The sequence below is a fragment of the Metarhizium robertsii genome, assembly GCF_000187425.2.
Source record: "Metarhizium robertsii ARSEF 23 chromosome Unknown MAA_Scf_3, whole genome shotgun sequence".
Taxonomy (NCBI): Eukaryota; Fungi; Ascomycota; class Sordariomycetes; order Hypocreales; family Clavicipitaceae; genus Metarhizium; species Metarhizium robertsii.
Genome location: NW_011942171.1, coordinates 1,380,892 through 1,405,151, shown reverse-complemented (window position 1 = coordinate 1,405,151; position 24,260 = coordinate 1,380,892). Strand labels below are relative to the sequence as shown.

The window sequence follows — 24,260 nt, the reverse complement described above, 5'->3', positions numbered from 1 at the left end:
ATGGCAACCTGGCAGGGGAGCCACACTGGAGGCGAGACGGGAATTGCGCCCAAGAGGTTAATGTCGTGATCCCATGGAGCTAAAACGAGGCGGGATCATGACATCAGCACCTTCGTCTCGTACAAGGGCCCGTCGCCGTGGAGCCCGTCCGAGCATGGAAGACACTGCCGGTTATTAATTTGTAAATCTCAAATCCGTCTGCTGAGCCGAGGCTCCAGTTAGTAGTACTAGCAGTAATCGGGGCTGCCGTCTGATCAAATTACACTGACGCCGCAGGTTGATCGTGTCAGGCTCGTTCGTCGTGTCAGATGGCGCGGACGAATGCGGACCAATGCGGACCAAACCTGGAGGAATAGTTGGCGCAGAGGCAGGGGTCGGCCTTTGGAGTTTGTCCTTGACGGCCTTGATCTGTGGGAGCGTGGTGGATGCAGCCACAATGCTTGCTTGCTTGCATGTCGCTCCAAATATCTACGTGCAAGGGGCGAATGATGGCTCAGGCATTCGATTTGAAGGTGAATTGCAGATGGCCTGATTCCCATGCAACGCGAGGCGCCCTGACAGTTCGCATAAAGTGGCGTTTGAATCTAGAACCCGTTTATGGCTGCTGTAGCGTATCGTTTTGATTGTCATTGAACGGCGTTTGATACTTGCATATTTACAGAGTAACGTGGGGGGATTTAAATATCATTGATAGAAATACTAGTATCTTCAGTGAAACTCGGGGCCAGCAGCGAAGTCGTCATGTCCTTAAGTGCAAAGTATAAGGCACATAATGCCTGTAGTACCTGTCGGTAAATTGACTCCACATATTACTCCGTACCTTCCTTCTGTCTCCCATAGAAACACCAGACTCAACACTCACCCCCATTAACTTTTTTTATTAACTTTTTTTTGTTTCCCTCATGTTAAATGATAATTCAAGCATGATACAAAGTACCGTGCAGGCACAACATCTGGTAACGCAGTATTGGGCTGTACCAACACTCACCCCCATAGTTACATATTATCCAATTCTCGCAAACATCACCACCACAGCCCCGAGCACCAAAACCCTCATGCTTTCTTGATTAGCCAAATCAAGTCCCTGCACCACCCGGGCCAAAAGCTCCAAAACACGTCGCGAATTCAAGAGAGTCCACTTCACCAGCATACTCACCTCTGCACCCGTCAACAGTCCGCCATGCAGGCCTGGCCAAAAGGACCTCTCTCCACGAGCATACATGGAGAGTAAAGTCGTTGGCTTGATGTTGTTTGCGTGCAACCACGTGTTTCGTTCCTTGGCACACGCGATCCAGGTTTGGATACCGAAGAGTAAGATGATGTGAGTGAGTACGTTGAAAAAAGCACTCCACGGCATGCTCATCTCAGCGTTGCGGCCCATTTGTCGAGAGACTTGGATTGGCGAAGAAGAACCATCTGCGCTTGATACCAAGATGGCTGGCTGCCGCACTGGGAGGATGAAAGACCATACGAAGTCGCAGATGACAACCCACGACCGGCATTGGTTTTCGACAAAGTCTGAAAAGGACAATGCTTGTGCAACTCCGGGCGCACTTCGTCTCTCGCGAACCATCGCGGCCTCTGCCTGAAACAACTTGTTCTGAGGTTTTTTTCGAGGTCGAGCAGTAGCAACAGGGCCTTTCTCGACCCCAGCCGTGCCCTGGGCTCGCTGAGAAGCAGTACCACAAGCTCTAGGCTCAATACTTGCCCATTGACTAGCCTCAGTTGAGTCCAATGACGTCGGAACAGTCATTGGAGATGGTGTTCCTCTGGGGCTCAGCGGCGGTGATATGCTCCTCCTGTCATTGCTCCTTGACTGGCTTGAGCTTCGTGTCCAATCCACCTCGACCGCGTTTGTAACGTATACCTCCATCACTGTGTTGTGAATGTGCATTTCCCTCTCAAACCTCGTGGTGGTCTCCTCATGCATCTCCGTCAGGTTTTCCCACCGCCTAGCCAGGCAGTTATACAGTTTCGCCCACTTTTCATTGCTCCTGGCTGCGTTTTCATGTCTCTCTGCCAACTCGTCATACATCCCCCTCCAGTATTCCTTCTTCTTACACTCCTGGCGTAAGCAATCTTCCCAGTACTGTTCACGCCTAGACTGTGGCGAGTCTTCTTGGTGTATGCCGTAACTTTCCGGGACGCTTGCAACCGAAGACGTGTCATCAGGAACATAGTGCGACTGAGATTCCCCTTCTGCGTCGGTGCGACATCTTCTCGTGTAAGCATTTGAGGCCGGAGGTGGGCTTGGGGCCAGAGGATACAGAGGCGTGGGTTCCAGTATTCCTGGTTCCTCTTGGAGTTGTGCGACAGAGTTCCTCGGAGAATCCGTAGGAGATATGTAAAGCGGTTGTTGTAAAAGTCTGGCCTGCTCTTCACTAAATGTAGCCGCTTCATCCGCCCACTCCAGCCCGGCCATGTATTCTGTCATGGCACCTCCCACCGCGTCAGGCTTTCCATTTCTCGATGATGCGACAGACAGCATAGGAGACGAGGCGATGGATAGATCCTCCTCATCGGAAGCATTCACGCGTACCTTTCCTTCCCCCTCTTCTTTTTCTTTGGCCTGTATCTCAAACTTCTCGCGACAGGCAGGACACACTCTCTTTGCTTGCGGCCAGTCCCATGAAGGCCTAGTTTTCGAAGACGTTGGCTCTGGTCGCTGCCGCCGAGCCTGTACGCATAGTTGAGCATACTCTTCATTCAGTTTGTTGTGCTGGCGTGTAAGGTCCAAAAAGGCCTCCATCTCAGCCTGTTGTGGTGTTGGAACAGTAGGATCGAGTCCCACGTCAGCCCGTGGTCTTTTCTCATCATCAGCAGCCCTGAGATGCCATGCGTCGACGTAAAAGCGCAGCATTTCCAGAGGCTTGGAAATATGCTCAATGAGAGTCCTTTGAGCCAGAGCGAGGCGTTTTAGACCCTCAACCGTATCATTGTCGTTAGGTTGCGGATCTGGCGCCGCCCCCCTGGCCGTCGACACCAAGTCTGATGTGTATTTGCACAGATTCGCAGGGAGCTTAAAGTCCTCCCGCCTCAAATACATGGGCTCTTCATTGTGTCGCAAGTGGTGTAGATCAGGTGCGCATTGGTTCATGGCGTTCTGGACGTTCGTCCAGGATTCCCTGAAATCTTCAGGGTCATGGCGCTGCGTAGTGTTGGTTGAAGTCTCGGCGGCGCTTCTGGAATCTCTGCTGTTTCCGGGGTCGACTTCGATTTGGACTCTTTCGGGGGGACCAGTGTCGAGATCAACTCTTGGCTCTGCTTGGTCTCCGCCGTCGTACGGGCGTTGAACCTTGGACTTGGGCTCTTCGCCAGGCTCAGACGTAGACTCCGGCCAAGCTGTCTTCAAGTGGGCATCATAAGCATCGTCATCCCCAGCAAGTGCCGACTCAGAGAGTCCTTGCGAGCTGGCAGGAGGTTCCTCCGGCGACTTGTCGTCCTTGTCTTGGCCCACGCTGGTCGGCATTCTTGTCTTTTGATTGTCGTGACGATTGAGCAAGTTTCGGGTGATGCGATATTTGATCGCAAGTCCAGAACAACAAGAAGAGCGGGTGAGCGTTTCCGAGTCTTTAAATTGAACAGAGCGTTGCCGTCTCATCAGATGAATGTTGGTTTGATTGGAAGCACCAACCGACCAAATTCCCTAAGATTGCCTTTGTTAACTGCATTCACATTCCTTTCCAGCCTGATTGAGCAGTGAGTGTTAGAAGAGTCAACAAAGGACAAGTGAATGCAGACCTAAGCGCTTCATGGCCATAATACCGTCCGTAGTAAGCTCTGCAAGCGAAACTCCAGAAGGAGATACATCCTTTCCGGCAAAAATAAGGTTCACCTTTGTGGTATCGAGAGCATGGGCCAGAACGCCAAGCGTATATCCGTGCTTGCCAAAAGCAAGACACAAGTGATCTATTCATTCCACCATCATTCACTGTACATTTGTGCACAAAGCCCTTTCATACAAAACCTTTTCGCCATGCCCAAATATTGACACCAAGACCTAACATTAACTATACCAACCACGAGCACCCGGCCCAGAATGTGTAGTCTCTCTCCGATGACTTATCATGGGCTCCGTAATGTCGAACACATCTATAATCTGACGCCAAATCCCTTCATCCATGGATATTACTGCTTGGTGCTTTGACGCCCCATGACGTTGGGTTCCGTCATCTTCTGGCTCCCGTTCAACAGGTTCTAGTTTGAGGGCGTTCGTATCAGCCGCACGTCACTACTTGGACGACATGTTCATAGACGTACCTAATGCAGGAAGGTCGAACTCGTCAAAATCGACCTTGACGCGCCCATCTCTAATGAGAAAGCTAACATAGAATATATTTTCAACCGTCTGTCCAAAAGACTTTGGGTTGACAACAAAGCGCATCAAATCTATTCCTCCAGTGCTGCGAAGCCCGTGCTGGTGCATAATTCTTGTTTGTTCATCCGCTTCCATGTCATCGTCGATCAAATCTTCAACAACTTTTTGTGTCTCAACCTGAACTTTACGCAGTCGTTGTAAAATCTTGCCGCATATCGCCGTCAAATCATTCTCCCTCTTTGCTAATTCCTCAACGTTGAGCACCTCGGGCCGCGTCTCTGTCAAGTTATTAGGTCGAAAGGGAGCAGTCCGCTTAGCAATCTTGCGGGCTTTCTTCTCAACAGACATTGGTCCTAATAGGAATCCTGGAAGGGCGGGTCGTCGAATATGTGGCAAGCAAGCAAAATGGCCAAGATGTGGCCAGTTCATCATGTCGCCCTCATCTCCTATTTCGTCGTCGTCGTCGTCATCATCATCATCACCATGCCCCCTGCGCCGTGATACGGTTCTGCGTTGCCGCTGCGTGCTCGATAGCTCTGGCGCATTGTCATCGGCGATCCCACTACCCTGTCGCATATATGTGATGGCCTTGGAAACAAGTTCATCCACATCTATACCTTGCGAAAGGCTGCCCTGGGTGAGACGCAAGGTTTTTCGATAAGACAGATCAGTGGTGCTCACGAGCAGGCGTGAATCGATTGTGGCTTCGGTGGTCTGTTTCAACTGTTTGGAGAGTTCATTGGCTTTCAAAATGGTCTCGTGCAAGCCCCGTGAGTCGCCTTTCAAGAATTCCTCCGAGTTTTCAGAAATTCCCTTTAGAAGATCTCTCAGCCCTTGTTGCACAACCCGGCGTTCTTGAAGGGGCTGGTCAGGATCATAAACATCTTCGAAGTCGCTTTCGCCTTGGCCACTGTCCTCATCGGTCCCTGCGTCCAGAGTTCTCCGACGGGTACTGAGCGGTTCTGATGTGACGGTATTTGTTCGCTTCCTTTTAGTTCCAGACACACTCCGCCTGTCAAGCTTCTGCCGGACCGCTAGGCCACGCCTCGTGGAAGTTGGTGTTTGCGAAGGGGATGGTGATGCCCTCTGAGAATGGTTGTCCTTGGACCGTCCACCGACGCGTATTGGCATCGCAGAGGCGGATCGCTGCTAAAAAGAAGCAGTGTTGCTTATTGTTATTTGAAACTTTGAGTTACTCGATTTCGTAGGGTCCGTACAAGCTCCCACACTCGATTGTTTCGACGTCGTTTGGTCCTGTCAGAAGCAGTAAATTTGCACAGATGAGACTGTGTGCATCGGCTGACGCGTTGGGGAGACGCGCTTGAAGGTTTCTGCCAATTAACGACCACGCGGAAGGTGCCCCTCCATTGTCCACATGCAGACGGTACAGGTACCTGGGTTTGGGTCCCAGGCCACACGCAGGTTGCTACTAGCCTGAGTGCGGATCTCTCCCATCCTCTCTGTGCTGCAATTATTTTGATCATAGTATTGGTATATTTGATGAGATTACTTTCTGGTCAACAGCCCGTCTACCTGATCTACCTACTTAAGTACCTAGGTGTAGGTAGTTACCTTACCAAGCACTCCGTAGCCTTGCGTCTATTGACAGCGCAATACTCGCTTGCTTGTATACCTACTTCAGTACTTACTCCGTACTTTGCAAGCAATTACAGTGCTACAGCATAATATTTATCCAGCTGTACTATGAGCTGGCAATGCCCAGCAGGTCCCAATACCATTACAACATGGCTCATAGGATATTCTGAACTTCGCTCGCCTCGCTGATTTCAGTGGTATCGATGTACTGTCCCAAGTCAAATATAGCCAAGCTTTCTTGGCTCCAGCTGAATTGTGCCCAGAGGGCTGCATTGATATGCCTTGCGCTCAGACAGAGCTGCATGTGCCTTGGCCACTCAGCATCGCGTATCACATCAAAACAATCATTCGCTTTGTTTCATCACGCGCAAACAGAGCACGAAACGCAGATCGACCCGTCTCAGAAGACTATCAATCGCGATTCAAACCGCCAAAATTTTCGGGACAGAGACGCCTCGGGTACTATTTTAATTAAGGTTATTTTTTCCTTCTTTTTTCAAGCTTTTTGACCTATCCAAGTGATGGTGCAAGCACTGTATCAAGTAAGGCTCTACTAGTGACACCAACATAGTGTGCCTGGTCGTACTCCGTATACAAGCCAGAGAACCGCAACAAACCACGTAATACGCCATGAACGCATCGTGATGCGTCAGAAGCTAGCAAGATTGGTGAGCATATCTCACAACATTCTGCAGCCACATTTGTATTTGCATTTCCTCTACCAGCTCCTATGCTGGCGGAGACTAACATGTAAGCGCATCGAGGCAACGTTGGATCAATTCTCACTTTGAGCACCGGGTAGCCTGTCATGAATGCCCAGGTAGAGTAAGGCGCCTACAGTGGAGGCACATCACACACAAGAAGCAGTTGAGCTGATAGCCCCTACATGATCAAGTGACAACGCTCCAAATATGGAACTGGAACTAGACTGAAGAGGCTGCCATGTTGGCTGCAACAAAGAGCAAACGTCGATTGGACGGGCATTTTCATCAGTCGCATGGCTGCGCAAAGCGGAACTTCTGGCGCATCCAGAAGAGCAAAGAATCGAGCCAGGGGGGCGCAACACATGTAGGCGCCTTCGCCATCGCGTGGTCTGGCACCGCATCCATCTTGTGGGAAATGCGGCACGAGGACAGCGTGAAACTCAGATTTGGAATAGCATGACGGCGATTTCTCTGAACAAGCGGCTGCCGTCAATACCGCCTTGATGGTGACCCCCAAACTACATCATAGATTCTCCCCGGCTAGGGCAGCACCGTGTGAGGCATGGAGCACTTGAGCTGATGTGCCCACATCCAGCTTCCATGTCCAGCAGCAAGGGACAATGAAGCCTGCCAAGTCCTCGCGGGCGTTGCTCACATAGCCTCATTTAGCTGCAAGACACTTCACTGGGGGCTCCACTGTGGAAGCAGTGGGCCTTGTCGTTCTAGGGTGCGGGAACAAACGATTCGCTTCAATGTTGCATTTGAACCTTCCTTTAACCCTGGATGCTTGGATTGCAGTCTTGCCCGCGGATTGCGTATTGCGTATTGCGGACAATGCGGAGTACGCAGAGTGCCGTGGCACGGAAAGAGCAGCACAAGCCCCTTTCAGGAATACATATACACAACTTAGACATTCTGCCATGACAACTCATGCACTGTGTTGTTTGAGACGTGCCAACCACCGTCATGCAGAGGCCTCAAATGCGAGGCAGTACGCGTTAGAGGGAATGGTGGCACTATGAAGTTGCCTCTGGCTGCCCGCCACTTTTGGCTGCTGGCACACTCAGGCCGATCTTCACTACCGCAACCCACCAACCTCTCGTGATAGCGGTTGGAGGCTCCATTTAGCTCCGCGGTACCTCACTAAGGCATCGGAAGACATGCAAGGGTGGCATCTGTTGAGTTTGGGCCGCCAGCGTTCTCGAGGTTCTCAACGCCCCTCCTCGGCGTTCCTCCACAGCATGTGGCTGTGATTTGGCTACGATAACGATATTACCCCGCCGAGGAGTGTGGACTGGGTTGGTCGATGACATGCAACCAGCTAACGCCTTCGAGAAACGGACTGGCAAACGTCTCCAAGCCGATTGTTTCTTCGGGCAAAGCAAACCACCCGTACCGAGCCTCCAGCGAGAGCTAATAGGCCCAAGGACAGCCTGGCCCGAAATGACCCGTTTTGTCCATGCCCAGCGTCGTTCAAAAATGGCGCTGGGTTGTTTGCTTATTCGGGGCCTGGCCTCAGCCATGGAAACCCTCGTCATGTCGCCAAGCGAGAGGCGACCTACAATGTATGTACCTTCTCCAGCTTGAGCCCTTGTCAAGAACCGATGTCCTTCCACATTTCTGGACGCAGCTGTCCGGGGTTGTGGTATAATAAGGTACCATGAGCCTCGCCCTACCACGACTTCCGAGTGATGTCCTTTCTTGTTATCCCCTCATCTTGTTCTCGTAGCCCCATATTAGGTATCCACGTCATTCCTTCCTTCCGGACCTGACGACTACGTGATAGAATCTGGGTTGAACCAGACGTCTTGCTCGAGGCTCTCCCCAAATCCCCCAGACTTGGACAAACGCTGTAGACGCTGGTTGGACACACTCACGTGCGGTGCTCGTGATAAGTCGCACAAGGGAATCATTTTTCTGATCCTGCTTGGTGGCCGTTACCTACACCGTGAGTTCGATCGTGGGAAGGTCGAAACTACCTACTCAGAGGTACCTGATTCCGGTCGAAACGCCCCGGGATCGCCATTCACCTGGTCTAGCTGGTCTTTGTATCACTGGCCAATAACTTAGACTGTACAACACTTCTTCACCAACCAACAAGGCTTCTGGTGTTTGATCGCCCAACTGCGTTGTATACAACAATTACGTTCCGACTGTCAGCTCATTAATAAGAGGGCGCGCTTCCTGGATATACGTTGGAGAGTAACCGGACTCATGTCGGGATCATTCATACCTTGCCCTTTCTAACAGTCCTCAACCCCATCTGCTCGTCATGACAGGACCGCCTACAAGTCCGCGTTACAGCGCTGAGGACTTTGAGACTGCCTCTGTTCGTTCGGCTGCCCCTTCTTATGGTAAGAGAGTCTCTAGCCAGCTTCGTACGCGTTCTGAGGCTTAACAATTCGCAATACAGTATCGGATACGCCATCTTACCACACCCTCCCGTACAATCACAATGAAACAATTCCGCCCTATAGCCCACCAGCTCCAAGGGCAGCCCCTTTGGCAGCAAGTGCTTCTGCTCCTTTATTCGCCCCTGGCCGTCACAGAACTTCGTCGACTCGGCAGCAGACCATAGGCCTGCCTCCTCTACCCCCAGTGGCACCGCAAGGTGCCATGTCAATCCATAACTTTCACCTCCCGACCTGGTCCGCCAACAATGGCCCGGCGGCTCGCCACTACCGGAATGTAGCTGAGCGCCGAATTACGTCCGGTCGATACACGGGACCGGCAGAGCCATTGAGACACCAAAACTCCAATGATAGAGCCTTGAATAACGGGACGGACACCGCTCCAGAGGCACGCCCCTTGGAAGATCCGTACCTTGTCGGCGAGGTAGCGGCAGCACAGGCCCGTCGTGAAAGACTGGCCCGTGAAGCTAGTGATGACATTCTTGTCCGAGAGGATAGGCAGTGGGACTGGCTTCTTGGTGAGCAATAGGTCTATTTGCGTCCTTGATTGTGCGAGAGTATTCCCGCTAACAACCGATTACAGCCCAAATGAGGAGCTGGGACGAGCGCGAGAGAAACTGGGCTCGTTTCCGCCGCGAGGTCGAACACACTCAACGTAAAAAGCTGCTTCGTCGTATTGGTGGTCGGCTGCTGCCAACTTAGAATATGAAAAATATTGGTACCGGCGCTTGATGCTTTCTCGTGGTTCACTCTTCCCCCAAAACTCCACTGGTTGGAGCATGTTCCACTCCTTTGTCCTGGCATATTTTTCTTTTCTTTTCACAAATCCATGATGCATCTGGCGGCGTTTTTTCTTGTAGATTGGTACCATTTAGTTTTGCGCGCATCTTTTTTCTCCTGGGCTGCATTCATCATTGGGGACAAGCAATTCCTCACTCACACGAACATTTGACGGAGGGTAACTGGCATTTTATGAATTAGTGAATTCAACTTCTCTTACGCTGCTGATTAACCACACAACTGATGTTTGCGTAGTATGTGACCTGTGAAAAGAACAGCTGTACCAACACATACTTTTAGGAAATGATACTCTGATAAATCGCAAAGCAATCAACTAGCATGTGCCTGATCTACCTGCAATGATAAATGTACACGTTCCAATAAACGCCATGCCCCATGCAAGTAATAAGACATTCCTCCCGCTGTCCTCCAACGTGCTTTCGCTCACCTCGGGTACCTTGAGTTGGTGTGTACAATACACTAGACAAGATGTGGATTGTTTTGGCTTGTAGATTCAAGCAAAGGAAAAAGAAGCAGTTCAATCAGCCCTTGCTTCGTGAGTTAAGCAAGAGGGCGACAATGAGGCTGTTGCAACGTCCGTTAGTCCAGAGCCACGTAAACACATGACCACTCCGCCAAATCACTCACCCGTAAAGACCGAGGACCTCCCCGAAAATCAGAATCAGAACCATGCCAACAAAGATTCTCGACTGCTCCATGTAGGCGCGGACGCCTTTGTCGCCGACAATTCCGATACAATAGCCCGCGGCTAGGCCAGTCATGCCGACTGCCAGGCCGCAAGCGAAATGCATAAAGCCCCTAGCAACCACATGTTAGACGCGAACTCTTGGTCAGCGCCCGGGGGTGTTTTACGTACGAGAACAGGGCATATCGTTCGTTTGCAGACGGAGGCGCGAGGTCCTGGGCGATGAGGACCGATATGACGAGCGAGTAGACGGCGATGATGCCGGACATGACGACGGGGATCAGACACTGTGAGAAAGTGTGACTTAATATACTTGGATCGTTTCACAGGGGACGGGAGGAGATATAGGTTCGGCAGCCGGCTGGGGGAAACGAACCTTCATTATGAGATCGGGGCGAAATGTTCCCACGCCGGCAATGCCAATGCCGGACTTTGCTGTGCCGTACGCGGCACCGATAGCTATACACGTCCCGTGTTAGAATTTCAAATAACGCTCGGAGGGCTGTTGCGGTTCCCGCGTCCGTCTTACATCCGAAGACCATGGCGGCTGCGATGCCGGCCTACATTGGCGCATTAGCATCCGAGTTCGTGAGCGGGAGGGCGATGCGTGTCTGATGGACAGACTTACCATCCCAATGAAGGGGGCAAACTTGGGAGCGAGCTCAGACTCCATGATGGGCGGGATGGAAATGGGGGCGTTGGGCGTTGGAGGAGCGGTTGTTCCGAGATTGAACTGGGCGTGGAGGAGCTCTGCGCTCTGATGAAGCCCGTTGTGAATGGCACGCCAGGCACACGTTCCTGGCTAGGCAGCTCTCAGGAGCTGGTAGGCCAATGAACGATGAACGATGGGCGGGGCGTGACCGCGCACGTGATGCCGTTCATCTGGCAGCGGGTGATGGACCGTTGACGTTGCTCTGTGTGGCATGGAGAGAAGGTCAATTCAGACGTAAGTTTTGGTCAGATTTGTCGTATTGTGACATTGTGATGTTTGAAGTATGATATAATGAGAGACAGCGCTCTTTTTTTCTTTTCTTTTTTAAATTTGGATGCGAAGAGGCATCTGGAACAGGCTTATGATACAAAAGTAGAGAGGAGTCCAGGGACAGGCGCCAGGGACCAAGGTGTCAAAATTTATTCCAGGATCGGACGAAGCATTTCGTTCCCGGGATCGACCAGGGCGCATTTACTCTGAGGGTATTGCTCCGTACAGACCGGGAGTAGAAAGTTGGGACATTTTGACAGCGCTACCTCCTGCAATGTGCTCACCCCTGCCGCGATGCAGCCAATACCTGCGCATGGGCCGAGATGAAAAGAGATAGCCTGCACTTGGGGTGGCAGTTGCACCCAGCATTAAGCTGTTTGTGGTCTGATGTGGACGAGTTTACGGTGCATTTTGGCATCATCACCCTGTCTGATAGAAACTCGAAGACCAGTATGAAGGGCACCTGGACTCCGTAAAAGTTGACGTGTAATCTGCACTGCCTGGTTAATTAGTAAATGTACTTAAGTCTGGTAGGTTTCGACGGCGTTGGTTGCCGCATGTGCCTTTTCAGTTCCGCTTACAATTCCACACCCTCGGTAGGAAAAAGAAAAGGGTTTTGAGAGTACTATCTATATTGGAGTGTGAGCACCTCAGATACTCTTCCCGTTGAAATTTAATCTCCTCGTCATTGAGCCTTTAGAGTTGAATGTGCAACATGTGTTGCTGGCTCTTGACAAACCCAGCCCTGGGCATAGAGGCTCGATAGTCGGAGAGAAGAGCAGGCACAGCGCAAATCAGCCAAGAGACAAACTCAAAAGGGTGCACGTGGGATCTGTAGATTCGACAGCGTCTTGCTCGGAAATCCTTGGGATGCGTACATCTAGCAGCTGTGGATGCTCGGCAATGGGCTATTCGTGTGGCGGCGGCGCCATTTGGGGGGCAAAGGTGAGATACATATTGCCAGCGGATGGTGGTTTGTTTGTTGCAATCTGGTCGTACTTGATTACTTTCTCATTTTTTCATGGGCACATGCTGCTCCGTAGTCTGTAAATCCCTGGATTGGACATGATTCCGTCACGGCAGGTGTCTTTGGGCTGACGTTTTACTCGCTCTGTTTGCAGTTGTACGGCCCATGACATACCGGGCAGCACCGCAACAGGAGCATATATGTATGATTGAACGAAGGCGAATTCATCTTGGCTCCCTCCTCCCCCCATCAAACCGACATGGAGCTTCGAGACCAGCTTGGGCGCTCCGAACTCCGAGTTGCCCTGCGCCTCGTCCCCAATGCGAATTTGATTTGGGCTGGCTCCCGAGCATCCAGATTTGAGAGGAGGAGGAGGAAAAGTCGTCGTCGCATGTATAATTCCAAGGTTGATGCAACGGTCGATACAACGCCCGGCGCAGTAACAATACTCCTGCAATATGGACTGTATCCCCCAGACCTCGTCGTGGACGTTGCCCCGTCGAGGACCGGCGAGCTCACATTGGCCAATTTGCACACCTTGATACCCGCTTCTCCGAGACACAGCTTCGTTCGTGGGCTGCGAGTAAGAGTAGCATTGAGAATTGACCTGATGGCTCTGTCTCGCTGGACCGCGCCAAGACAAGGGGACGAGGGACCCGTCGATTGGATGCAGAGTTCAATGTCGCTGGCTCACCTTTTGGCAGTCCAGTCTCGTGCAAATTCCACAATCCGCAATCCACAATCCACAGTCCTCAGTCCTCAGTGCTCCACATGTGCACCCTCCACCCTCCACCAAATCCACAGTCGCAGGTCCCAAACAGCCAGCCAAAGGCGAGGCCTTTCAGAACCCACACAGACTCAACATTGAAGGCCCATTGACGGCCCAGTCCCATGGTTGCATGTGTGCGGTGCCCTCGAGGCCACCCTTCGTCCACCAAGCCGCGCCCAGCCAGCCAGCCAGCCAGCACAGAGAGCACAGAGGACACAGCCAACAGCCATTGACCCCGACACAGCCAGCCGACGTGAGCAGCCCTGTCAGCCCAAACCAGACCCAAGCAGCAGCGTTTGGCCCAGCACCGTCCCGTCAATCTTCGAGCTGCTCCGACTTGATCGCTGCTGATTGTCGCCGCTTCGCTAGTGCTGCTCCTCCGGCTTGCTCCTCCGGCCCTGGTCCAACGTCGACCTGTTTCCACTCGGCCTGCTCAAGTGGTCGACGACATCGAAACGAGGGCCAGCGAGGCTACACTCCACGACGACAATCTCTTCTCCGTTGCTGCTGCTGCCGCCGCTCACTTCACCGCGCCACCTCCCGCCGGTACGCTCTGGGCTCGCTCTGGGCTCGCTCAACGCATTACTCAACTTACTCTTGTGCGTGGACCGCGGCATATCACGCCCTATCCCGTGTGAGCACCACTTCACTTGAGCCCTCGACGAGTGCACACCGGCCTCGTGGCTCGCGTTCTCCCTCGTGCGCATCCTCGACATATCCCACGAAGCCCTCGCGTCCTGCCTGCCAACGTCGACAGCGGCATCAGAACTCGTGCTTCTCGTCTCCTTGGGATCCCCGCTTGACTGACCTTGGCGGCCTGGGCATCAGCTGCGCTTGGTGATTTTGTTTCTCCTTTCCACAGCTGGCCGCTTCTGAAGGCTACTTCCAGTCAGTTTGCACCCAATTCCTCACGCTTAGATCCAACCGCACAAACACTCCTGTGTAGTCCACCATTCACCCCTGTGGGCGACTGCTCCTTGCCCTGGCTGCCCTTTTGCCCACGGTATATTGACGTCTGTACTGATAGAGATCCTTCTCTGGGGTAACTCCCTTGAGCAGAGTTACATCATGGCCGAATACCACCCGTATGATCCTCGAGCTCAGCAACGGCCGCCGCCCCCTCGCGGTTACCCCGATTCCAACAATTACCAACGAGATGCCGCATACTCCAATATCTTTGGTGCTGCTCCTCCCCCGGGACGATCACAGACAATGACGTCGTCATCTCCCGGCCCCCCCATGGACCCGGAGAGAACGCAGACCATGTCTTCTACGGCTTCTGGCATGCAACGTCAACCGCCGCCGAGACCACAGCAAGGTTACTACGGCGAGCGAGAACCCATGCAACGAAGACCTGTACCAAGTGACCCAAATGCTGGAGGCGGCTACTATCCGGGGTCGAGAGCGGCTTCGGGGGGGCACCCGCCGCCCCCATCACAGTCACAATACGCTCAGCAACACCAGCCGAGACGACCATATCAGGGCCCCGGCGGCCCTCTCCCTCCTCGGATGGAGTCGCGAGGTCCGCCGCCGCAGGCTGCAGGCGCGCGATATGGCCCTCAGAGCGGATATCAAGGGCCCCCACGGCCTGCAATGAATAGCGACCCTTATCGCTCACAGTCTCTAGCATCTGTTCCCCGGCCGCAAATGTATCAGCCGCCTCCGAGTTCATACCAGCAATCGCCGGCAAATCAATTTCGTCAAGCTGCCTACTCTAATCACAATTCAGCCAGGACAACAGCACAGGGCCGGGTTGTCCCCGAACGCCATCATGACGACCGTTCCATGTCAATGACCGGCTCTTATCACCCCATGGATCGAGATTCTCACCAAACAATGAGCGGCCGCATCATTCCAAACCGGAGGGCGCCAAGTGACGTGTCAATGTCCAATGGGTATGCCCCCAACGGAGGCTACCATACTGCCCCGGGATCCCAGACACGAACCACCAGTATGGCCTCGTCTGTTGGCTTCCCAGAACACGCCAGGACTATGTCTATGGCTTCTACCGCAGCCTCTACAATTACACCTTCCGAATCCGACACCATGACGCTCGTAAGCCGACCCTCTAGAAGCAAGTCCGTCGAGAGTGATCGACCAACCACCGCCACAAAGATTCGTCCTCCGCTTGTTTATCCGGCACTGCTCTCAAGAGTCGCCGAGTGCTTCCGACGAAAAATCATTACTGGGGACCGCACCAAGAATGAACTGACGTACAAGAATGCCTTCAGCGGTTCAGAGGCGGTGGACGTGTTATCATATATCATCCGCACCACCGATCGTAACTTGGCCCTCCTGCTTGGTCGTGCCCTGGATGCTCAAAAATTCTTCCACGATGTAACATACGAGCACAGGCTGCGAGACTCGCAGTCCGAAATGTATCAGTTCAAAGAAACCCTTATGGAGGAGCCCGAGGAAAAGCCCCCTGTTAATGGTGTCTTTGTGCTGCTGACCGAATGCTACTCTCCCACCTGCACAAGAGATCAGCTTTGCTACTCGATTGCTTGTCCACGACGGTTAGAACAGGTTTCTAGGCTGAACCTGAACGCGAGCTCCGGCCTCCGAAAAAATGATGCTGCAGTGATCAACGACGACGAGGTCGACCAAACCGACGAGCAGAAGCTTTGGATCAATACCGTGCCGAAAGAAGTTGCCGATGCAGTCGGTGAACGCGAAAAGAAAAGACAAGAAGTCATATCCGAAATTTGCTATACTGAAAGAGACTTTGTCAAGGATCTTGAGTATCTTCGCGATTTCTGGATTATACCTCTGCGATCGAAGGCCTCGCCCATCCCGTTACAGCGCCGAGATAAGGTTGTCAAGACCATCTTCAGCAATATCATTGACCATCCGAGTATCCATACCGTCAGCTCTCGATTTGCCTCGTCCCTCACAAACCGACAGCAGAAGAACCCCATTGTGCATAATATTGGTGACATCTTCCTCGACTACGTACCACAATTCGACCCATTTATTTACTACGGTTCCAAGCAGTTAGAAGGAAAGTTTGATTTTGAGAATGAACGATCCGTAAATCCATTTTTCGCCAAGTTTGTGGACGAAATTGAGCGACGGAAGGAGTCAAGAAAGCTGGAACTCAATGGTTATCTTACCAAGCCGACCACCCGTCTCGCTCGATACCCATTGCTCCTGGAGAATGTGTTGAAATACACGGAGGAAGGCAATCCTGATAAGGATGATATTCCCAAAGTTTTAACCATGATTCGAGACATTTTGGGCAGAGTCAATGCCGAGTCTGGAAAGGCAGAGAATAGATTCAACTTGCGAAGACTTCAGGAACAGCTTAAATTCCGGCCTCAGGAACGAGTTGACCTCAGACTTACCGAAGACGGACGAGAGATGGTGTTTAAGAGTCAATTCAAGAAATCGCCCACTGATCCTGCCGAGATAACTGCATTCCTCTTCGACCACGCTGTCCTTTTGGCCCGCATCAAGCAAAATGGCAAGACCGAGGAACTCAAAGCCTATCGACGCCCTATCCCGCTGGAACTGTTGGCCATCCGGGAAATGGATGAGGTTATACCCGGTCAAGGAATGAAGCGTTCATCGTCTGGTCTGATTCCATCGATCAGAGCAAACAATGCCGAAACGAGGAAGGGCGAAGGCTGGCCGATTACATTCCGTCATTTAGGCAAGGCAGGCTACGAGCTGACCCTCTATGCTTCAAACCAGGCAGCGCGGAAGAAGTGGTTGGAATTCATTGCCAATGCCCAGCAGCGACTTCGTGCTCGTGCCGACTTTTTCAACACGACGGTCATTTCGAGCAATTTCTTTGTGGGCACGAACCATGTCAACTGTGTTATGCCGTTCGGTATGTCAATGAATGCTGTGTTGTTGATAAGATTTTGACCTGTGACATGAAACTGACGATCAATTTTTTGCAGATGGCGGTCGCAAGCTTCTTTATGGTACAGACAACGGCGTCTATCTATCAGACCGTAAGAACAAGGCACAGATCCCAAGAAGAGTGTTGGAAACCCCCAACGTAACTCAGATCGACATCTTGGAAGAATACCAACTCCTGTTGGTGTTATCCAACAAGACATTGCAGTCATACGCGCTTTCCGCGCTGAACCCCGATGAGCCTGCCATGAGCAAGCGACCGAAGAAGATCCAGAACCACTGCAGCTTCTTCAAGACGGGTATCTGCCTGGGTCGACATCTCGTCTGCTGTGTCAAATCATCCGCATTGTCAACAACTATCAAGGTCTTTGAGCCCAATGACGCTATGACCAAGGGTAAAAAGCAGAAGGGCCTTGGCAAATTCATAGCCGGTGGCCATGACGAACTTCGACCATTCAAGGAGTTTTACATTCCCACAGAGTCGTCGTCAGTTCACTTCCTCAAGTCGAAGCTATGCGTTGCATGTGCGCGAGGCTTCGAGGTTGTATCCCTCGAGACTCTGGAGACGCAATCACTTCTGGATCAGGCAGATACTTCTCTTGATTTTGTTGCACGCAAAGAGAATGCCAAGCCGATTCATATTGAGCGTCTCAATGGAGAATTCTTGCTGAACTACTCTGAATTCTCGTTTTTTGTTAACCGCAATGGTTGGCGAGCAAGACCCGAGTGGCGGATTGACTGGGAGGGATCGCCCCTAAGCTTTGCACTCAGCTACCCCTGGATCCTTGCGTTTGAACCCAACTTTATCGAATTACGCAATATTGAAAACGGTGCAGTGCATATTGTGCCCCACAAGAACATTCGTATGCTTCACAGCAGTACTCATGAGGTGAGGACGACATTTCGCGTATTTCCATTGGTATAACGCTAACATGCTATTCAGATTTTATTTGCATACGAAGATGAGCGGGGAGAGGACGTTGTCGAAGCCATTGATTTTTGGAAGAATGACCGAAAATCCCAAATCTTGAGCGGCCCTTCGTCTTCTCCCCCGCATCTAAGCAGTTCTTGATATTTCAAACGAGATACGGTATTCTTTGCACTCCGACACCGACGACTTATAGAGTAGAATCACCGCCCCTTTTGAAAAGAGACAATCGACGCCTTCTTGTATCACTTGCAGTTTGGGAGAGCCGACTCTTTAATTTTATCGCATCCACATCTCTTCTCGCCCGCGTCGGCCTCTTTTTCTTTTCTTTTCATTATTGGACCGAGAGCACGACGACGAACCTGCAGTCTTACGTTGTTTACTTTGGTGGCTTGTTTTCATTCTTCCGGCCAGCTTCTTGCTGGGCAAGGAGCTGGGCACCGGCGCAAAGTGCTGTGAGACAAAAGTGGAACTGTGACTATGCCACTGTGCAGGTATTGTTGTTATCTTTTTGTGTTTTTTTATTTCCTACACATACGCATACATAGCAGCGAGGAGTTTGTTTCCAAACGGACATCGCTCTATTTATTGTTCAAGGCAGAAGGTCCACGGGGGTGTTGCGTACCTTGTCCATAGTTTTGGCAGGAGACGATGGAGACACGCAGGGGAGAGGGTGGAGGTTTAGATCTCAAGGGCTATACCAGGTAGACGAGTTGAAGGGGGCGAAGCGCCAGGCAGGGGGAGTGAGAAGACTTACGGCTGGGTTAGTTTTGTACATTGGAAGGGCAAATTAAGCGACTGCGCGTGACTTGCGAGGCAAACTCGGCATTTTTCGATTGAGCGGTTTTTAAGTTTCAAGGAGGGGGAACCTAATAGGAAAGAAGATTTATATAATTTGCGCGTGAATTCCGGAAGCATTGTCACGAGAGTCGGCTCGGAATGCGAAAGCAACATGTGTGCCCTTGTCGTCAAGTATCTGTCTGCATACAACACACGCAACCAACACAAACCAAAGCCGACCATGAATGATGCCGGTAACATGACAGCCTTACTATGGCCTTCGTCCCCCGAACCCTCCAGACGTACGAATCTCCGTCACAGCGGCCATCTCCTGCTTCCCAAACGCATCCACGACTCTCCCGCCGTCGACCTGCACTGCAGCCCATCTTTGCTCCCTATTCGGCCTCTTCCCCATCCTCCCCGTCCACAGGCCCATCTCATCCAACAGCACTTCCACCACGGTAACAAACCTTGCCTCCAGCGCAGTACTCCCCAGTGCGACCTCTGCATCTTCCGCCGTCCTGGGGATCCGAGAAGCCAGGAGATGCAGGTCGAGCAACTGCGTAAACACCAGCCCGAACGAAGGCTTGTTGCGCCTCGATGAGGTAGGCACGTAGCCGGGGATAGGGAGCGGCGGGGGGTTGAATATCGACCGCAGCGAGGGATCAAGCGGCCTGCCGCTGCCGGCAGCCGCAGAAGGGTGCCTGCCTGGTTCCGGCCCATGAGGGTCGGTAGACGAGGTGGTCGAGTTGAGGATGAGGACGAGCGGGTTCGAGGGCAAACTGCGCGAGAGGTGGCGCAGGCGCGAGGCGAGCAGGGACAAGTTCGCGTGGGCGGCCGGCCTCTCGCGCCGGGCAAAGAGCGACGTGAGCAGGCTCGAGAAGTGCGTGACGAGGATGACGGAAGGGGGCGGCGACTCCGCGGCCGGCGGCGGCGAGGGCCCCTCGTCCTCCTCCTCGCTGTCTTGAATCTCGGAAGCGGGCGACGGCGGTACACGGTCCCCCGGGGGAGGAGGAGAAGCCCGGCCCCTCCTGTCCAGCTCGGCCAGGACCTCCCACAGGCCGTCCATGTCGAACACGCACGAGAGCATGACGCAGTCCAGGCTCGCCCTCACGCGCGGCTCGACGTCCCCCGGGGCCACGCCCTCGTGGGCCAGCTCGGCCGCGACGCCGTCCCTCAGCGACCGCAGAATGACGCCCGCCGGCTTGGGCGTGATGACCAGCGCCCGCTGCTGGCGGGGCTCGAGCAGCGCCCTGGAAAGGACCTGCAGGCCGAGCTACATTTCTGGCCCTGTCAGCAACGGCGAGAGACAACGAGACGGGGGCGAATAAGGCGCAGGCGGGAAACATACGGCTATCCCAAAGGACTCTTCTTCTGCGCTCAAGCCCACGACGTGTCCCCTCTCTAGACCACCTAGCAGGACGTAGTCGTCTATTTCGGAACACGCTGTTTTGAAATACCCCAGTTGGCGGAGATGGTTCCTGCGCTCTGTTTCTCGTTCGGCGAGGATAGACGCCGTCACGGGAGCCAAGGGGAAGGGCTTGGGTTGTGGCCTGTCCATGCTGGGCGAGTGACGTGCTACCGTTTTGCCGTCATTGAATCTACATGCGTGGACATGATATTACACGTACTGGGTGGACTGGATGAATGTAGAGCGCGGATTGGGTCACACGGTCGATAAAAGTCGATAGTTGATGTCGAGGCCAAGTTCATGTGGCAGGTGGTGGAGCTTGTGTTCGACATGCTGCATGACGGATCCAGCCAATGGGAGACGTTGACAATACCAAGACGGGAAGATGACAACGTCATGTCTTGGTACTTAGTTATATGAAGGCTAACTGCAAGGGTTGCGAGGAAGAGAAGGGCAACTTCGTTGTATTTTTTTTTGCTCGGAGTTTGAGACCCGACGAGCATTGTACATCGTATTGAAATTGTCGCTACCAAAAGGTGATGCCGTTCGTCGCTCTTCATTTTTCTCGAGCGGGCATGTCCGTGTGCCTTTCACAGCCAATGTCTTATCGAAATTCTCGTACCTGCACGGCGTGCTTCGTCATCAGAGTATATTTCAATTGGTCATTTGGTTAGGTCCAAATGTTGTTTTGGAACAAACTCCGAGGCTAGCTGAACGTGCCATCAAGGCGCCATGTCTCACGATACTTCATTCGAGTGACTATGAGCAAGGATCGAGGCGAGTATTCACCTTGCACAGTAGCAACAGCCCAAAATGTGTCTGACGATGCACTTTCAGCATAATTTAAAATAAACGTCTACTCATAGCAATCTGCCAAGTATTTCGCACATGGAAGTGCCCTCTCCTCCAATCTCAAAGAAAGCCCAACAAGATAAGAAACTGATCCCGACGGTGCATACAAATCTATCGAAGGCCGACAGATGACCACGAGTTGCTACTGACGCTTTGTAGACGTCTCAATTTAGGTCCAGGTACGCCAGTCTTCTATCGTCTTCCCAAACTCCCTACCACGCCTTTACACAATGAATATCACCGATGCCAAGTAATTATCTCGGCTGAGTATCGTAGCAGGCTGCGTAACCCGCACATGGTTGCCGGTAATTGCGGCCAAGTGCGCACAGGCGTTTTGAGCTGGAGCTTCAGGCGTCGCAAGAAACCACATTTCTCTTCTCCCAGACCACTGACAGAAGAGGTGTGAACCATTGTCACTTGCAGCTCCTCCAACTGCTGTCACGGCGGACAGTACCGCACAGATCGCGTCACAGCGTCAGTGCTGCGATGATGCCTACTTTTCCCACCATTTCCCTGCAACTGTTTAGATTGCCATTCCAGACCCTGCGAGTTGAGTGCTGGTGTCCGTATTATTCTTAGGCCTTCGTCCACCCTTCAAACTCTTCATTCGACCTATAATACCAGTTGGTTTGGCAGGAGGGCTGTCCTCCCCTGGCATCATCGCGTCTGCAGTGGCTCGTCGTTCCAGAGCTGATCCAGATAACCTCCGGGGGATCGCTGGTGGGCTGGCTGGGGACTTTGCTCCGCCCCGAGGCCTGACACTGATGCTCTCCTCGCCTTTGCCAAACTCAGCGAAGAAAGGGTTAGGTTCGGAGCCTACACTAGAGGCAAACGCCGTGCCATCCGGGGATCGCTTGGTGGATACTGCATCGGGATTTGTCATTCTGCCAGATGAAAAATCTCGGGGTTTGTTGTTGATGTGCCGAATTCGCTGTGCTAGCGACTTCTTTCGTTGCAAACCGTTGTCGACAATCTCTTGCTGCTGTTCTGCTTGTCTTCGGACGATTGCGCTTCGTGCAGCAGGTGTGCCCTCGAGGAAGGTAGAGGTACCTAAGCCGTAGCTTTCATCTCCATGGACCAGGGATCCACGAGCGATGGGATCAAAAATCGCTGGCTCTGCACTTGAGCCACCTGGGTAGTTGTATCCATTCTTGTTCTTCGTGCCGCCAGAGTAATCGCGGAATGCTTCATCTGTGCCGTGACCCAAGAAAGTGGCATGATCCGGGTTCCGATTAAGAGGCCCGGCACCACCCAGTGAATTGTTGAGAGAGTCCTTGGGAAAGGCTTGCATTGGAGCGCGCCTGCTGCTGTGCTTATTTCGATGCGGGTTCAAGGCATCGAATGGGCCATCATGATGGAAAACTAACAGACAACGTTTGATCAGATGGGGAAATATGCAAGTAATGATCAATACAACTTACGGCCAGTACCATATATGCTGGTTGCATCCAGCTGGTCGATTATATCCATTCGTCGGCTTGGGCGACCAGACTTGCTCCGTCCTTTACCCTCTCGCTCCTTGTCACGAGGCTCACGGCCCTCCAGACTTTCCTTATCCCGGCTCCCTTTTTCACGAGCGGCCTTTTCACGGCGTTGTCGGTCTCGCATGCGGTGCTCCTCAATTATTTTCATTTCTTCGGCTGTAATGGGCTGAGCATTGAAGTCCATAACGGATGAGTCTGAATTTCGTCGCGGACGTCGGACCGGTTTCCTCTGAGGAGACCTTGATGTTGCGGGGTTGGGGGCTGGACCTGGACCTGGTTTCCTTGCCCGCATGGCTTCTTCTTGTGACTTGGCAAGTCGGTGCTTGTCGCCAGGCTGTTGAGATTCCCCGGGACGAGCAGCGGGAACCTGGTCTGATGGGCGTCGCTGGGCAATCAACGGCGGAGGCAACTTATCGTTTTGCATTGTGTCGTCGAGCGTCAGTGAATCCTGGAAACATTTGTTAGCCAATAGGTCGATCCAGCCCTGGTCACTCGGTCGGTCTCGTGCGGATTGGTGTGATGGCCGTTGCCGTGCTGGCGACGGCGGCTTTGTGCATGGTCACGCAAACATACAAATATATCTTCAGCGGAGAGCGATTTGTGCTCAGACTTGTTGGAAATACCACCCGGCGACCTCAACGGTTGCTGGGATTGGTCAAGGAAAGGATTTCGCGATACAGGTCTCTGGATAGGCGTAGGGTCGTCAAAGGGCGAGTTGGTCGACGTTGCAAAGGCAGCATCAAGGCTGGCAGGCGACGCTGCCCGGTTGCGAAAAGGGTTGTTGGAGGACAGGTTGATTGACAGTCCTGGAGAGGGGAGTTGCCCTATGCAAGAGATATAAAGAGTTAGTTTTGGAATCTGATTCATGCATGTGCGAACCGACGAAACAAGATGAAACGCGACAATCTCCTCCACCTGCCACAACAGCAGCCAAATCAAGGGGATCGGCAGACAATGCGCGCACCGAACTCGAGGAGACATGCCGGCGGCGGGCATTGCACAACGGTCAATGACGACGAATGCTCCATGCCCTTGCCAAGGAGGGAGAGGGGTCATGGGCAGACACGAGCACATGCGTCGCCCACGAGCGTCCATGAGCACAGCTTACCTTGCTGGAAAGGGCTTGGGCTAGACATTTTGACTGGCTGGCAAGGAATAATGCAGCCCCGGAGAGTGTGGTCCGTAATCGATTAAAAACAAAGGATACAAATTAGAAACCTGTCAGTCAAAGAAAGGCCTCTTGTGGGTGGTCAAATTCCTCGGGCCTTGGTGCACAGGCCGGATATCATGCCAATAGGAAAGGCGCGATGGTAGTTTCCCCGTTGCGGTGAAACGGGCAGAAGGGCGGCTACAGCCAGTAGATGGCGGGGCGTCTTTAAGATCCAGGGGTTTGTCGTTTGAGAAGGGGCGAAGCAGTGCGTCAATCGCCCAAAACCGATGCCGACAAGATATGCGTTTCGCAAGCCCTTGGCAACAGCGGGCCGTAAAGGGGGCGCGAGGATGGATGGAAACCGTTTGTTAGGAGTAGGGACCAGAGATACGCAAGGTGCCGCGTGACGCAGCTGATCAGGTTGGATATTGGTACGACCTCGGTCTGCACTGGGCCGAACGTCCCTTCCTGTCGGTCGGAAAGCACCAGTTGACCAGCACAAGACGGAACAAGGCAGAGTTCGTCATGCAGTCGATTGAATCGCCGTCAAGCGGATTC

The 24,260-nt window shown here is 52.7% G+C and overlaps 7 protein-coding genes across 7 annotated transcripts; 2 read left to right on the top strand and 5 right to left on the bottom strand.

Annotated features, from left to right (window-relative positions):
• Nucleotides 1-1,003: 1,003 nt before the first annotated feature.
• Nucleotides 1,004-3,469, bottom strand: MAA_10942 (uncharacterized protein; the record flags this gene model as incomplete). Its single annotated transcript, XM_011412888.1, has 1 exon — nucleotides 1,004-3,469. One exon carries the CDS (start codon nucleotides 3,467-3,469, stop codon nucleotides 1,004-1,006), a length of 2,466 nt encoding a protein of 821 aa, XP_011411190.1.
• A 537-nt stretch (nucleotides 3,470-4,006) lies between these two features.
• On the bottom strand, nucleotides 4,007-5,449 carry MAA_10941 (uncharacterized protein; the record flags this gene model as incomplete). The annotated part of the gene is made up of 2 exons (XM_011412887.1): nucleotides 4,007-4,197; nucleotides 4,261-5,449. The coding sequence occupies 2 exons, from the start codon at nucleotides 5,447-5,449 to the stop codon at nucleotides 4,007-4,009; spliced, it is 1,380 nt and encodes a 459-aa protein (XP_011411189.1).
• Nucleotides 5,450-8,890: 3,441 nt separating this feature from the next.
• On the top strand, nucleotides 8,891-9,731 carry MAA_07419 (uncharacterized protein; the record flags this gene model as incomplete). The annotated part of the gene is made up of 3 exons (XM_007825417.1): nucleotides 8,891-8,972; nucleotides 9,032-9,547; nucleotides 9,613-9,731. 3 exons carry the CDS (start codon nucleotides 8,891-8,893, stop codon nucleotides 9,729-9,731), a joined length of 717 nt encoding a protein of 238 aa, XP_007823608.1.
• Nucleotides 9,732-10,351: 620 nt separating this feature from the next.
• Nucleotides 10,352-11,188, bottom strand: MAA_07420 (V-type ATPase; the record flags this gene model as incomplete). The annotated part of the gene is made up of 6 exons (XM_007825418.1): nucleotides 10,352-10,394; nucleotides 10,458-10,628; nucleotides 10,687-10,802; nucleotides 10,892-10,974; nucleotides 11,045-11,075; nucleotides 11,144-11,188. 6 exons carry the CDS (start codon nucleotides 11,186-11,188, stop codon nucleotides 10,352-10,354), a joined length of 489 nt encoding a protein of 162 aa, XP_007823609.1.
• Nucleotides 11,189-12,723: 1,535 nt separating this feature from the next.
• Nucleotides 12,724-18,169, top strand: MAA_07421 (Rho-guanyl nucleotide exchange factor; the record flags this gene model as incomplete). The annotated part of the gene is made up of 5 exons (XM_007825419.1): nucleotides 12,724-13,047; nucleotides 13,214-13,832; nucleotides 14,180-17,065; nucleotides 17,139-17,986; nucleotides 18,041-18,169. The coding sequence occupies 5 exons, from the start codon at nucleotides 12,724-12,726 to the stop codon at nucleotides 18,167-18,169; spliced, it is 4,806 nt and encodes a 1,601-aa protein (XP_007823610.1).
• Nucleotides 18,170-19,076: 907 nt separating this feature from the next.
• Nucleotides 19,077-20,366, bottom strand: MAA_07422 (uncharacterized protein; the record flags this gene model as incomplete). Its single annotated transcript, XM_007825420.1, has 2 exons — nucleotides 19,077-20,081; nucleotides 20,157-20,366. The coding sequence occupies 2 exons, from the start codon at nucleotides 20,364-20,366 to the stop codon at nucleotides 19,077-19,079; spliced, it is 1,215 nt and encodes a 404-aa protein (XP_007823611.1).
• Nucleotides 20,367-21,591: 1,225 nt separating this feature from the next.
• On the bottom strand, nucleotides 21,592-23,688 carry MAA_07423 (Pal1 cell morphology; the record flags this gene model as incomplete). Its single annotated transcript, XM_007825421.1, has 4 exons — nucleotides 21,592-22,430; nucleotides 22,490-23,000; nucleotides 23,126-23,376; nucleotides 23,661-23,688. The coding sequence occupies 4 exons, from the start codon at nucleotides 23,686-23,688 to the stop codon at nucleotides 21,592-21,594; spliced, it is 1,629 nt and encodes a 542-aa protein (XP_007823612.1).
• Between the last annotated feature and the right edge of the window lie 572 nt (nucleotides 23,689-24,260).